The 16,689-nt window shown below is 31.2% G+C and overlaps 2 protein-coding genes across 2 annotated transcripts; both read right to left on the bottom strand.

Moving 5' to 3' along the window:
• Window positions 1-10,684: 10,684 nt before the first annotated feature.
• Window positions 10,685-11,791, bottom strand: LOC113382111 (ATP-dependent DNA helicase pif1-like). Its single transcript, XM_026620664.1, has one exon. It carries the CDS (start codon window positions 11,789-11,791, stop codon window positions 10,685-10,687), a length of 1,107 nt encoding a protein of 368 aa, XP_026476449.1.
• A 140-nt stretch (window positions 11,792-11,931) lies between these two features.
• On the bottom strand, window positions 11,932-15,241 carry LOC113382110. The gene is made up of 6 exons (XM_026620663.1): window positions 14,873-15,241; window positions 14,463-14,687; window positions 14,114-14,405; window positions 12,768-14,042; window positions 12,303-12,677; window positions 11,932-12,155 (listed from the first exon to the last, which is right to left on the bottom strand). Exons 1-6 carry the CDS (start codon window positions 15,239-15,241, stop codon window positions 11,932-11,934), a joined length of 2,760 nt encoding a protein of 919 aa, XP_026476448.1.
• Window positions 15,242-16,689: the final 1,448 nt, after the last annotated feature.

Below are 16,689 nucleotides of genomic sequence, written 5' to 3'. Positions count from 1 at the left end.
ACTACTTGTCACAGTCTTGTGTGAGCATTCGAAGCGTACACATCGTGCGAAATAAATTTATATTTTTTGAAGTTTAGTGAAAGTAAACCTTGTACCTGTTGTGTTTTGATAGTGAGCTGATAACAAACAATGGAGTCGAGCCCGTTCGGGCACGAGGGCGGACGGCCGCCTGATAAAGGCATTACACAACATTCAGATTTAGGCGCAACCATTGCAGGTGCAATGCATGTGCTAAATGACCTTGAAGATTTTAACAATGAAAGTAGTATGGATTATAGCATAGATGATCAAGAAATCGATTTAAGTAGTTGTGAAAGTATTCACAATTTAGATAGTAAATCTAATAAAATCAAGATTGGAATTAATAAAAGTTAATAAAAAAGAAACAATGCTAAGGAACTCTAATTATGTAAATAGTGATAAAGAAAATAAAATTAACAGAACAATGAAATTCATTAAAAAGGTGACTAGCGCAAAAAATAACAAAGTCAAAAGATTAGAAAGTGGAGTCAATTCAAAAGTTGAAGTTCAGAAAAGTAATGATACAATAAATAAAAATGTAAAGGCTATTCAACGCAGTAGTAATGATAAAGTAAGGGAAGAATCTGATAGTGTATCTAATGCGAATAATGAAGAAAATGTTAATCAGAATGAATCAAATTCTATTAACAATAACATGGTTAGTGAAGAAATGGTTGAGATGAATGAAGTAAAGTCTAGTAACTATGCTCGAAACAATAAAATACGATTTGAAGAATGCGATAAAGGACCATATCATATATATGTGGAATCAAAAAATAAAAATATTGGGAGGTTACATCACATGGCAATTGGAAGGATGTTATATAAATCAGTTCCAAAATTGAAGACGGAATTATCAGAAATTGTACAAATTGGAAAAAAACAAAATAAAATTAGTAATTAATAATCGAGAAACAGCCAATAGTTTACTGGAAGATGAATTTTTCAAGATGAATAATCTCAGGACCTACATTCCTAAATATCTAGTAGTAAGACAGGGGATAATATTTGACGTTGATATTAATTTATCGGAAGACGAAATAATGGAAGTTATAGAATCTGATTATCCAGTGGTGGAAGTAAAATGTTTAAAGTCAAAAAGAGGTAATAACATCAATTATAAATCGCAATGTGTGAAATTAACATTCAGGGGCTCCAAATTGCCGGAGAAAATTTCAATATATTCAGTCAAATGTAGGGTGAGTCCATACATTAAAAAAGTAGTGCAGTGTCATAATTGTTGGTTCTTTGGTCATATAAAAGAACAATGTAAAAGTAAAAAAAGATGTCCGAAATGTTCAGAACAACATGGAATAGAAGCCTGTACTGAAATTTTAAACTTAAAATGCTGTTTATGCTCCGGGGAACACGTTGCAAATAGTACTGAATGCCCTGAATTCAAAAGGCATAAAAGTATTTATGAATTGATGGGGACTCATAATATAGCTTTTCATGAAGCGAGGAATATTTTGCGAAATGACAAATATTCAAGAGTTGTTAAATTTAACCCTTATACCATAGATAAGGAAAAAGATTTTCCGATGATAAAAGAAAGAGGGATGAATACGGACTAGAAAAAAGTTACTGTGATAAAAATAAATATAACGAATTATCAAAATTAATAGAAGAAGATAAGGATACAGAAGAAGACATAGTATGGATTAGAAAACCAAAAAGGTCACATGTCAAAAATGTAACAAGGGTAGGAGGTCAAGGTACCTCTAAAGTATCTAAGTATAATAATTTAAATAAAGAGACGGATATTAAAAGGGTAAGTAATAGAGATATAATTAGTAGGAAAAGGCCGATTAAAACGTCGGAAGATGATACGGATCAAGAAGAAAATGAATCAAGAAAAGAAGAAAATGATCCACTCGAAATTCTTAAACAGTTAGTTACACAAATTAAAATAATAAATAGATCTGATGATTCTTCCATAAATAGATTACTGAGTATTGTGATAAGTAAATTGGAAAAGGATAAGAGAACTACAGGAAGTTTTATAAAATAATAGAAACAATATACACAATATAAATAAACCAAAATGAATTTAAAAATACTACAATTAAACTGTAGATCATTGAAAGCAAATAAAGAAAGTATAGAACATTTCTTATACAATAATCAGATTTCGATAGCGGTCCTTTCCGAAACATGGTTCAGTCCTAATGCAGTATGCAAAATTAAGGGGTATAAGATTTTTCGGAAAGATAGAGAAGATGGATACGGCGGAGCAGCCATCATCGTCAAAAACAACATAGATTGTGATGAATATGAAACAATAAACAACAATAAGAATATACAAATATGTGCGGTAACAATTAAAACAAATATAACCTTTTGCTTAGTTTCCATTTATTGCTCAAATAGAGAAGAAATAGATTTTACTGATGTGAGGAAAACTATAGAAGGGATCCATTTAAAAACATTGATCGTTGGAGATTTCAACAGCCATCACTTTGCATGGGGAAGTATGGCGAACAACACATCAGGAATAAAATTACAAGAAATCATAGAAGATCATTCATTAATAATTCTCAACAACGGCAAACCCACAACAATCGAGACAAGAAACAGAAAAGCGACGAATATCGATTTATCTTTATGCTCCAGCAATTTCACAGATTATATCAGATGGGAAATACTTGAAGAATCTCTTGGATCTGACCACTTACCAATTATAATACATATTTACACAAATGCAATTTCAAACATCAAAATCTTCCCTACAAAAAAATGAAATACCAATCAGGCCAATTGGAAAGGATATGGCGAAGAAATTTCAAAAACTCTCCAAAACTCTAACATACCTAATACAGGAAAACAAAAATATGAATTTCTAATGAATTGTATAGATCATGCTGCAGAAAAAAACATAAAGAAATTCAAAGTGATAATTAGCTCAACCTTCAAACCAGCTGCATGGTGGGATCAAGAATGTGATGTTATGGTAAACGCAAGAAAAAACGCACTTAAACAAATGCGCAGAAAATATAATTATGATAATTTTATCCTATACCAAAAAATAAATGCACAAACCAAGAGATTTTTAAAGAACAAGAAAATACAAAAATGGGCGGAATACACAAGTTCAATTAACAAAAACACAAATCCGGCTACAATTTGGAAGAAAATCAAAATATTCAACAACAAAAACACAAATAGGAACATAAATCCAAATTTTATGGAAGAATGTGGACATCAAATATTACAAAATATAACACCAGATTATGTCTGTAACAAACAAGATAGTTTTAGTAAGAATAATAATGAAGAAACAGAATTGATGTCACCTTTCAAATATAATGAATTGAGAAGAGCTCTAAAAAACAGAAAGAACACGGCTCCAGGTAAGGATAACATTTCATATAATATGATCAATAATAGTCCAACTAATTTTAAAATGGAACTTCTAAATGTATTTAATAATATGATCACACACCACTGGATTCCTGAAAAATGGAAAGAAATAATTGTAGTACCAATAATTAAACCTAATAGAAACCCACAATCTATAGACTCTTATAGACCAATATCACTAATATCATGCGTAGCAAAGATTTTCGAACGAATGATAAAAGAAAGACTGGAATGGTACATTGAAAATAAGAACATACTCCATGATACCGTATTTGGTTTTAGAAGCGGAAGAGGAACAATAGATTTATTGAGTACCCTTACTACCGACATAAATATATCGAAGTCAAACAATGAATATATGTTGCTACTGTCAATAGATATTGACAAAGCCTATGAAAACGTAGACCATAATATTCTACAGAAAAAACTACGGAATATAAATATCCCAGAGAATATAATTAAAATAATATTGGAGTTGATATCACCAAGATATATTTATCTACGAACTAATGGAGATATGATCGGCCCTAGATCAGCATACAACGGGATCATACAAGGTTCCATTTTAAGCCCTACATTATTCAACATATATACTGCGGATTACCATAAGATACCTGATACAAGTGTTAAAAAATTACAATATGCCGACGACATTTGTTTATACATATCAAGACCGTCAATAGAATCATGTATAACGCAAATGAACTATGCTATTAAAGAAAACATAAAATGGTTATCAAGCAATAATTTAAATATATCACCAACCAAAAGCTCAGCAACGATTTTCACTAGACACAGACTCCCTCAGAACATAGGTCACATAAGGGTTGGAACTCAAGATGTTATAATAAAAGACAACGTGAAAATACTAGGCATAACCTTTGACGCCAAAATGACATTTAAAAAGCATATACAAGAATTATCAAAAAATGCGAAACAGGCATCAATATACTTCGTAAAATAACAAATACTAAATGGGGAGCACACCCAGAGACATGTCTTTTACTGTACAGAAATTTGATTAGAACTCAAATAGATTACGGATGCTTTATATATGGTCAAACGTCAAAAAGTGAACAAAATAAACTTGATAAAATTCAATATTCCGCAATAAGAACATGCATAGGGGCATTTAGATCAACACCGACAAATGCGTTATTAACAGAACAGGAGAACCTCCTCTGAGCATAAGAAGAGAAATTCTAGCAAACAGATTCTTGATGAAAAAACTTAATGGATCATGTAAATTATTACCCAAACAGTTAGAAAATCTAGCAAGATTACATTACTCCACACGCTACTGGACAAACAAACCAGCTCCATCACTAATAAATAGTTTTTATACAATTAAACCTCACGAAGAGAACATCATAATCAATGATAAAACTCCATATTACATCTACCCACCGCTAAACGATTACATTAAACCATACATCGATATAGATGAGAGCACAAATATAGCAAACACGGACATATATATACGTGATTTAGAACGTCATATCAACTCAAATTGGCCGGATTATTTGCAAATCTATACTGATGGCTCTAAAACATTAGAGGGAACCGGATGTGCCATACATATCCCAAGAATCCATTACAGTAACAAAGTAAGACTTCCAAACTATACATCCATATTTTCGGCGGAACTTATAGCGATATACACTGCCGTAAAATATGTGAATGACAATAATATTAACAAATCTTTGATACTAAGTGACAGCAAATCAAGTCTAACAGCCATAAAACACGCCAATAAACATTCAAACATAATAATATATAAAATTATAGAAATCATAAAGAAAATCAATACTGATGATAAATCCATGATTCTTCTTTGGATAAAGGGTCATTCTAATATAAAAGGCAATGAGATGGCAGACAGTCTAGCCAAAGAAGCATGCACGAGCGGCGATCAATTTGCGAAAACTCCTGCGCTAGATTTAAAACATTTAATAAAACAACAAGGTTTGGAACTATGGCAGAAGTCTCACTCAGAAACAACAAAGACAAAAGGATCCACATACGCACTAACGAGAGAGATTGTTTCACCAAACACATGGTTTAAAAATATAGAAGAAAGTCGAAATTTTATTACAGTAATCTGCAGATTGAGACTCGGACACTCCTACTGCAAATCGCATCTGAAGAGAATTGGTATCATACAGGATCCAAAGTGTGACTGTGGAAGCATAGAAACACTCGACCATTTATTTTGGGAATGCAGGCATTATCAGCAGGAAAGATCGAAATTAGTTAGGAATTTGCAAAACGTGAGGATTGTTTTTCCCATCAATATACAGATGCTTATTTCAAGTAATGACATAAGGATTTATAAATATTTATATAATTTTATAAGTAAATGCAAAATTAATTTATAGCATAATCATTATTGTATAACTATCAATGTATTATATAAACTGCTACAACTGTATAAATACTTGTAATGGCAAAATGATGCAAATCAGAAGCCAAAATAAATAAATAAAAAAAAAAAAAAAAAAACTACTTGTCGTAAGGCCGTAATATTTCAATAAGTTCTGTAAGACCATGATATATATCATCAAAAAAAGTTTCATAAGAATCGGCTTAAAAAAATTGTTCAACTATTATATACAAGGATCAGTATCATTCCCAACTAATATCTTTCGAACAGTTTTTGATTTTTTAAAATTGATTCGGTAGTATGAGCTTAAATGTGGACGAAAAGTTTAACACTTTTTTTCAAATTACAAAGAAACGGCTCAGCCGATCGTCGCACAAAACTGCCAAACTATAATCCTCATCGAGATACATCAAATGGCTTTTAAATTTCTGAAATCGGTTCAGGTGTTCTCGAGAAAACGTCGATGAAAGGTCTAATTTTGACAAATGCCGAAAAAACGACAGTAATTTTTGCAAACTTTGAAGGATTTTCAAAATGAAATGACTTGTCGTAAGGCCGTAATATTAGTATGATCTATAATACTATGGATCTACCGTCAAAAAAAACATGAAAATCGTCAAAAAAAATTGTTTTAACACTTTATTACAAGAAAGCGGCCCGGCCGATGTATACCAAAAACTAATCAGCACGATTGCCAACCAATATCTTTCGAATGGTTTTTGAATTTTCAAAATCGTTCAGAATTGCGAGCTAAAACGTGGACGAACATTTTTTCACTTTTCTGCTATTTACAAAGAAACGGCTTGGCCGATCGCTGCACGAGAAACGACGATTTACGGATAAAATCTGTTCACACACACACATACATACACACTAGGGTTTATACAAAAAACGACATTTCAGAAAACCGGTTATCGAATTTTAATTTTACTATAAAACAGGTAAATAAATTTTTGCTCGAATATTCTGTAATTTATCCGCAAATTTAGTGTAATTTAGAGCAGTATTTGACTGAATTTATTCATTGTTCAATTTTATAGATGGTATACAAAATTATTTTAATTTTAATTAGTAGAACTAAAAAATAATAGTTTATCATGATTAAATAACTCTGAAAATAATTATTCGTTATTCATGCATCATTTTCACATATAAGAATGAAAATATTTTTATGATAGTGAAAGGATAATTTTCGAATAAATAAAAATATTACATTTTTAAATAAAAAAAAACATTGAATTAAAATAAAATAAAAAAATATTAGATATATGTCGATACATACTTGTTAATATCAATTATAGTTTTAAAAACAATTAAGCTAAACTCGGGTATTGTCTGTTCCGCGCAATTTTAATTAATTAATTTTAAACATTCTAATAGTTTTTTTTTTGTTTAAAAAAATATGATTTCAGTAAACTGAGAACGTCTATCGAATTGCTGCTTACACGTGTCCTTTGTTTACTCACAAAATTTCCTGAAATAGAAAATACTCTCATACTTGCGACCAAATTAAGCTTAATTGTTTTTAAAGCCTGATATAATAATTTTAAGTTTTTTGTTCTTTGTGGCTTCTAGAGTTTAAAACTCTTTTTTTAAGTTAGAGTAGAGGAAGTTACTTCTTCAAGAAGAAGTCACACTGATTTAAATTAATATATACACTGGTATAAAAATCTAAATTAATATATACAAAGCCTTTCTGGGAACCATTGCAGACTGATAAGATATGATATGCTATTGAACCGATATGATTTCAAGAATCAAAACGCTTTCATCTATATTTTATATTTGGTTATATTTGTCATTTTCTACATATACAGTAAAAACCGACTTTTTTCGCTAAAAAAACGGTTTCCGAATTCCATAATTTTTGGCCCAAAAAACGGTTTTTGAAAACCGACAAACCCTAATACATACATACTCACACATACACACACACACATACTTTGGTCTCATTCGATTCTGAATGGCTTGAAACCTCGAGAAAACATAAAATTAGCGGATCAAATTTTTTGATGAAAACAAACATTTTGAATTTCTAAATTTTCAATCAATTTTAAAATAATTTTTTTTAACAATTTTTCATCAAAGTGTTGTTTTTAAGGGTCTAAAAGGGTTAAAAATTTGATAATCAAGATAGAAAACATAAAATATTATTTACTATATACGTAATTCTTATTATATCATACCGAAATTTATTTTCAAGTGTTTTTTTTTTCAACTTAGAGGTTGTTTGAAGGGTTTTAGGGTTTTCACGGGGTTGAAAACAATTTTATTGTAAGGTGGTGGCGGAACCCGAATTGTTTTCACTTTTGAACTTGAGGTTAAGATGAACCTAATTCGGAACACAGTAAAAAAATTCAGAGGTTATACACTTTTTTCCTCTCCGTTTACTGCACTATTTGTCTTTAACAAAATCCAGCAATTATCAATATAATTACGACAATTATGTTCATGAATTGAAATCCAGATTGCTACATGCTAATAAACTTGCTCGTGAAAATTTAATACATAGTAAGGAACAAACTAAATCACATTATGATCAAAATATATTTCCACAACTTTCGAAGTTGATGATTTTGTTCTTCTAAAAAACTCCATATCCGCGGACATGTAAAAAAACTTCGACCATTATGGAAAGGGTCTTTCCAAATTCTAAAATCCGATAATATTAATAGTACAATTTTAGTTCATAATAAGCCGGTACAAGTCCATAATAATAAACTGAAAGAATTTACAGAAAATGATTAAAAGACCCCTGATTTTCGCAATCTTTATCAAGTCAAAAAATAAAATAAACTAGTTGGTTTGGTATTTAGCCTTGGGGCAAGTTACGTGAACTTCCCGATATGTTTAAATAATCGACTTAATCAATAAAAAATAAATTAATTTATGAGTGATTAAAAGTATTCCGAGTGGATTTATTACACATATTTGAAAACGAACTAACACGTTAACGCTGAGTATTTTCTAAAAGCAAATTTTCAAAATTCAACCATTTTTGTATTTGAACCAGTTTCCGTAGGACTTTAATGATTTATTAATTTTATTAAGATCAAGTACTCTATCGTTATACCAAGTAAATCGTCTAATTATGGGAGTTAGTTATGTTTAATTTTAACGAACGTCAAATAAACTACTCATTTTTTCAAATTTTGACAAATTTTTAAAGTTAAACTACTTCTCGTAAGGCCGTAATCTTTTAGTGAGTTCTATAAGACTATTCTATATATCGCCAAAAAAAGTTCCATAAAAATCGGCTTAAATTTTTTTTTCAACAGTTAATTACAAGAAAACTGCACGGTAGATTTTCACCTAAAACTAATCAATATCATTCCCAACTAATATCTTTCGAACAGTTTTTGTTTTTTAAAATCGATTCGGTAGTTTGAGCTTGAATGTGGACAAAAAGTTTAACACTTTTTTTTAAATTACAAAGAAACGGTTTGGCAGATCGTCTCACAAAACTGACAAACGATAGTCCTCATTGAGATACATCAAATGGCTTTTAAATTTCTGAAATCGGTTCAGGCGTTTTTAAGAAAATGTCGATCAAAGGTTTAATTTTGACAAATGCCAAAAAAACTATACTAATTTTTGCAGACTAAAGATTTTTTAAAATTAAACGTAATGTTTTAGTATGATCTACAAGAAAAAATTATAAGAATCGTCGAAATTATTTTTTTTAAACTTTATTACAAGAAAACGGCCGGGCCGATCTTTACCAAAAACTAATTAGCACGATTCCCAATATCTATCGTACAGTTTTTGAATTTTCAAAATCGATTCAGAATTGCGGGCTTAACCGTGGACAAATTTTTTTTCACTTTTCTGCGATTTACAAAGAAACGCCCTGGCCGATCATTGTACAAAACGATAGAAACGCGAGTCCTCATCGAGATACATGGAATGGCTTTTAAATTTTTGAAATCGGTCCAGTCGTTTTGGAGAAAACGTCGATTTTCGGCAAAAAATCTGTTCACACAAGCACAGACACATACTTTTTCCAAATTAGCGAGACGGATTTTTTGATGAAACTCCTCCTTCGGGAAATCAATACAGTAATCATAGGATAAGTGCATCAATAATAATAATCATATTATATAATAAGTGTAAATAGTAATGCTAAGTTTTAATTTCATAAATTATTTAATAAAAATTTTTGATATGTAAATCTTTGATATGTAACCGTTATATTATTGTAAATGTTATAATATTTTAATATTTCAATAAGTATTTTGTATTCTAAAGTGGTAAAATTAATTTTTCTTTGTATAATACGCCGAGGACGGCTTTATTCTTGCAAGGGAGGTGTTAAGAACTATTATGAATTTGTTATAATATTTTATGTTTATCACATTTTCATTAAAATATGTTTGTAATTTTATTTTGAATGTTGGTACCATTTATATAAAACTTTTATAAAGCGGCCCTTATCCGACAATAAGAGTAGAAACAGGTAAAAATTGATTATTATTGAGCGGGAGTTAGTTATGTTGGAACCGCCAACAAGTACAGATTAAAAATATCAACACCCAATAATGTAAGCTACAATTTAAAATAAAATCAATAAATCTTAAAAAGTGTTTGTTTTTACATATTAAGAATAGAACCAATAATTAATATCTCTTCAGTATATATATATATACTAGCTGACCCGACAGACGTTGTCCTGTACACATATGTCTATATTAAAAAAGTATTTAACTTTTCAATATCATTCAACTTTTTTTTAAAAATTATCTATAAATAAATTCAATTAATACAATAGTTATATTTATTTTCAAATGAACAATTTAACGATATTATATTCAGGAATGCAATTCCAATAATTAATGTTATTATAATTAATATTCATTATATAATTAATCTTAATATAGTATATAATTCTTTTTTTATTTTAAACTTTTAATGTAGTAGAGTTTATTGTAATGCCAAAGGATATACAATATTCTTGGTGAGATTATTTGGTGTATAAATATATAAATTATTTGGGTTTCTTACTCTTGAGCAAGCAACATATAGTTGTCCGTGATTAAAGCACGGATTTTCTAAATTTATACCACAAAAGTTCATTGTCTGCCCTTGTGACTTGTTTATGGTCATAGCATATGCCAATCTTATAGGAAACTGCAGTCTTTTAAAAGGTATTACTGAATCCGAAGGAATTAGTGGTATTCTAGGCAGAAGAACAACATCATCTTTGAATTTTCCACCCAGAATAATTGCCTCTATAATGTTTCCCATAATTTTTGTTATTGCTAATCTTGTGCCATTGCATAATTTTGGGGCATTTAAATTTCTTAATAATATAATTGGAGAACCAACTTTCAATAGTAATTTGTGCGGCGGCATTCCTGGTAAATCAAGAGAATTTAAAAATTCGACTGGATAATTGACGATTTCATCAGGATCAATAACAGTATCAACTGATTTAAATGTGAATTCATATCCTGGCAGTATCTGTTGTATTTTTAAATTCATTTCGTCTACATCCAAATTCGTTGCTGCTAAAATTGCTCGTTCTTGTAGCCACTTATGATCTTTATGATTATCCTTTAAATTTGGAAAAATATTTTCTATAAGTTTGGCTTTGCTATCAACCATATTACAAAAATTATCAGGGAATTGAATGTACTCTGTATTTTCATAAAAATCAATTCTGCCATTACCAATATCCAATAATTGTTGTGCAAATTTTGACCCCAGTGCATCATTTAGACATTGAACACGAATGTTAACCCTGAGATATAATTTCTTCACGTGGCGCCACAGATAAGACTTTTTTAAGCAGGCATTTATTTCATCAGCACGCGTCGCTCGTGGAATAATGGGCAATGTCTGTCTGAAATCGCCAGACAGTAGCAATAGGCAGCCACCAAAAAGACAATTATTATTTTTGATATCTTTCAGTGACCTATCAAGAGCTTCAAGCGAATGTTTGTGCGCCATAGTACATTCATCCCAGATGATTATTTTACATTTTCGCAAAACTTTCGCCATTCCTGATTTCTTCTTTATGTTGCACATTGCTTCTGGATTAACATGAACATTTAAAGGTAACTTGAATGCCGAATGCGCAGTTCGTCCTCCTTCAAGTAATGTCGCTGCAATTCCTGATGAAGCTATTGCCAACGCAATATTATTTTGTGACCGCACACGCGCAAGAATCAGTGAAATAATAAATGTTTTGCCAGTGCCTCCGGGTGCGTCCAAAAAAAGAATCCGCCCTGCTGTGCCTCAATTGACGTATTGATTTGATCATATACACTTTGTTGCTCGGCAGTAAGCAATATTTCATTATTAGCAACAAAAGTAGCTAAAGCAGTTTTATCAAACTGGTGTTCACGTTGAACATCGCTGTTCATGATATCTACTGCTGCTCGGCTCGGTGCTGATATGCCAAATTGAATTAACGACATGTTCGTAATTTGGATACAAATATCTTCAATCATTATTAAGGCTTCGTTATATATTTGTTCAGAAAATTCATGATTATTATCTTGATTATTAATTTTATACCGATGCAAAATATCCTCACTCATTGGGTCTTTATGTGTATTCCATAGTGCAGATGCATCTGATGGAAAACATGTTGTTAATATTATTGCAAATAATTGTCGAATTTGATGTGCAGATGAAATCAGTGCTGCATCTGCAAGAGTCATGTCCCATTGATTATCATTCTCCAATAAGTGCAACTCACGGCACGCATCATAAAAAGTTTCATATAAAATTCCATTGACTGTCCTCAAATTTTGGAATGATCTTGGTCCTATAACATTAATCAACAACAAACGTAAATAAAAGCATTCTCGTTGCTTAGGATGAACAGTATACAATCTACCCAAATTGTTTGTCATATATATGCCTTCGAATCCTAAAACAGGAATACCTCGTTTTCTAGGTACCCAATCTTTTAATTTTTTATCCCATGTAAAATATTTAGGTATATCTGTATATAATAATGTTCTAGCGAATCTTCCAGCAATATCTGATCTATTACAAAGTTTAAAAAATGCAGTTAGAGTGGTCTTCGGAGCAGTCAAAGCTTGTTGTAATATATTGTTTTCTGTGAAGTATACCCGCTGACCGTTCTCCAAATGCACAGCCAAATGTACCACAGATGGATTCCTTTCGTGTATGGGAAAACCAAAAATACGCCAAATAGCTTCATTGCTACTGACGTATCTACCCATTTGATATCGGGTTATTTCATCATTCTCATTAATACTTTTAATTGCAAATATCGCTTTGTCGCTCCCTTTATGAACATATTTGCATATGTATTTTATTGACTTCACCGAGCTGCATAGTTCGACATTTATATGTGCTTTATAGGTTTTGCATAGCAAAGGCGAATAAGGAACTACCCATCGATTATCAACATCTATTACCCCGCCATTCGACAGTCGCAATTCAAAACATTGTCCACCATTGTCAACGTCACGTCGCCGATAAGCGGGGTAACCATCAATGTCGGTGATAGTATCGTTTTGAAATGATTTTGGAAAATGTTTTGTACATTTTCCATTCACCATGCATGGTGACATAATGGTGAGAGTACCGCATGGACCATGTATCATGTTAGTAGTTATAATATCGAACAATTCCTCATCAACATTTTTATCAGGAATTTCTGCTGAGATAATATTGTCAATCTCTACAGAACGTACCTTATCAATTAACCACAACAAAATATGTGCATGGGGTAAACCTCTTTTCTGCCATTCTACTGAGTATAACCAACAGCGTGTTTCACCAAAAACAGAATGATGCGTTATCAAATTCATCAATGATTTCAACTTCTGTTTAAAAACTCGTGCAGTTATATCATGCCTATCCATCGTTGTTTGTCCCGGCATCAGCAATTTTTTTATTTCATCCCATTTGGGGTTGCACGTAAAGGTAATGAACAGATCAGGTCTGCCATATGCACGAACATAAGCCATAGCATCTTGAATGTACTCCTGCATATGTCGCGGACTTCCAATATAAGAAGATGGAAGAATATATGCAGTACCAATATGACTAATATCATTCATTGCATCTACATTACCAAGTACTGCATCACGCAAATGTATGTATTCCTCAGCGCGGAGTTTGGCTTGATTAAACTTTATGAATCTCAATCTCTCACTCTCAATTTTCACATACATGTCGACCACGAACTGATGGAATAGCTGTCTGCATTTAAGGATGTTATTTTCTTCATTAGCTCGAATCATTAATCGGTAGCAGTAAAAGTCCATGGCACTTACTTTTTTGGCAAGTTCTGCACCTGGAATAAAATATAATAAATTATTTTAATTATTATTATTTGAATTTTTTTTATAAAAATAAGATTTTTACCTGTATTTGGATCCCTTTGTTTAATATTCAAATGGTACCCATCTTCACCTTTCCAAAATATCAATGGATACTGCAAAGCATCATAAGAACGATGACTGTCCTGTATTATCTGCATGGTATTATCTCTCCGTTGTATACGTATATCACGCCCCTCACATAGATCACCAGCTATTACGACCGCGACTTCATTGACTGTTGGAACATTATATGCGCCAGCATGTTCTCCAACCGGCACTTTGTCTGCTCTAATAATAATAGCGTAATCATCGTTTTCTAGTCTACTTGAAAGAGTCTTAAACAAATGCAACAACTGGTTATGGTTTTTAAAAAATATTTCCAAAGAGTTTACAATATCTCTTTCCTTCATAAGCTGTATGTGATTAAATTCGCATCGCATGTTTGTTTGTCGTTCATCATCGCCCATAAAATAAATCTGTAAGAATTTCGGATTCACATCAGGCATGGGAAACAATGAACCGATTTGGTGGTAAACTTGACCTTGTATCTTAAATGTTGATTCGAAATTTCGACCATCTTCATTTTCAAATACTTTCGTAGCACCAAAAGACGTCATCTGAAAACATGAATTGAATTTGCGAATTTTTTTCAGTAATATTTTTGATTGAGACGTTGTTCCATCTAGTAGAGTTTTTAAAGGTTCCGGTGGTGTTGTTAATTTTGTCAATATAATTTTCCCTGATGCGCAACAAAACCTGCTGATTCTCCTTTGAATTTTAGAGCATGGCAATGTTTACATACTTTGTCCATATTACCAATGGTAATTAAAGAGTGTGATGAATAATCAATTTCAGGATCATAATTAAACGCCAGGCGCAAAAGTGATGCACGTACCAGTGCTCTGTGATTATTAACTCGTCGTTGATTATTTTCTCTAATGGCGGCGGTCGCACTTCCTTGCACCTCTCGATTTCTTAATGCCATATCTGTCAGTCGTTGAGTACGTCTCTCTAAACTTTCATTGGCACGTGTATTTGCTACTTGCTCTCTCAAATTCATATTGTCCATCATATGTTGTTCATGGGTCCTATTCAATCTTCGTTCATAGATCGCTCGAGCTTGCCGAGTACGTCTTCCAAAATTACTTGCCCCTCTGCGAATTCGTGGCATCGTGGCACGATAAAAGAAAATCCTAAATATTATAACCCGCTGGATAATGTGAATCACTTAATCTCACTCTCAAATTGTACTAAAACTATAACTGAAGAATACCAATATCTTCCACTAATACTGTATTATAACTGATTCTTATTAAGCCACTTTCTTAAACTATTATTTTCACATTACACACCAAAACAAATTATATTTATCGCCAATTAATCAAGATAGCATAGACTCTCCTGGACTCTACTTTTCCGTACTTAGCCACATCCTATCAAGTTAACAGGGATAAGACACTCTTAGCGGGCGCAGAGACATCTATCGAACTAACTCGCTTTGATAATTTTATAATATTTAGTTTTAAAAAAAATCTAGTTGTACATGGCTATATATTTTTTTCTTAGAAATATTAACACAAAATAGAGCACAATATGGACATGATTTTTACCAAAGAACGCTGAACGCGTTGACATCAACATTCATTATAATACATTTAATTCATTATATTTCATATTCATTATATTTATCTTATTCTTTTTTTTCAGATTTATAGGTTAATGTTTGTATAAATATCGTGATATGTAAGTGTTATCAACATTTAAATTCGAATTATAAGTAAATTGATATTTCTTCAACTGTCATATCTCTAAATGAATATATCCATAGATAAAAGAGTATATGAATATATCATAGGCTTCCTCTCAATTCTCAAACTGATTGTGATTTTCTTTACCTATGCTCGACTGCATAGTCCAGTTAATAAGATTCGTATGGTTAGTTTAAGTTGTTGATCTTGAGTCAAAGCAGTCAATATTTAATGACTAACTTTCTATAATATTCAATTAAACATTGAGTATAATAAATAAAACATAATGAGTGGCAAAGAATTGTTTCATGATTTTTTTTAAGAACGATTACCATCAGTTACATTTGTTACAGTTTGTTAAAGTTGAAAAAAAAGAATGTCTTGGTATGTAAAATACCATCATTTATTAATAACAAAGTTTTAATAATAAGTACTTAATTCGTCAAGCACAATTTTATTTATAATCAATTTATGTAAAACTATAATGTGATTTTGACAGAAAAAATGGAGCCATTGTATGAATAGATACAATTTCTGGAAGACTTTAGAATTGGCAGAACATCTCTAGCTAAGTGCAAGATATCACAAACATACGAACACGGTGAATATTAAAATAGAAATAAATATGACGCAACAGTTTAGTAAAATATGAGCCTATCTGCATCAGGAAAATAAATGAATTTTATTGCTTAACCAAAACAAATCACCATTAATTGTCAAAACAAATCACCATTAATTATAATTTTAGGTACTAATATTTTCATAGGTTTGTGGGACATCAAACTGACAGCTATAGAGATTTTAGTGATCGCTTTGATATAAGTTATAGTACTCTGCATGTAATAGTGCCAAGAATTTTTTCTGTGAAATA

This window comes from Ctenocephalides felis, unplaced genomic scaffold (assembly GCF_003426905.1).
Source record: "Ctenocephalides felis isolate EL2017-DRISC unplaced genomic scaffold, ASM342690v1 CF-g0.4_SCAFFOLD_03275, whole genome shotgun sequence".
NCBI lineage: Eukaryota > Metazoa > Arthropoda > Insecta > Siphonaptera > Pulicidae > Ctenocephalides > Ctenocephalides felis.
Note: the sequence above shows the minus strand (reverse complement) of the source record. Positions and strands in the feature narration are given on the sequence as shown.

Coding starts and splice junctions, on each gene's coding strand:
- LOC113382111 (XM_026620664.1), bottom strand. CDS start 11,791: ATGTGCAACATAAAGAAGAAATCAGGAATGGCGAAAGTTTTGCGAAAA.
- LOC113382110 (XM_026620663.1), bottom strand. CDS start 15,241: ATGCCACGAATTCGCAGAGGGGCAAGTAATTTTGGAAGACGTACTCGG. Junction 14,688..14,872: donor CCATTGGTAATATGGACAAA/GTATGTAAACAT, acceptor TCATGTTTTCAG/ATGACGTCTTTTGGTGCTAC. Junction 12,678..12,767: donor AACTGCATTTTTTAAACTTT/GTAATAGATCAG, acceptor AAAAATTAAAAG/ATTGGGTACCTAGAAAACGA.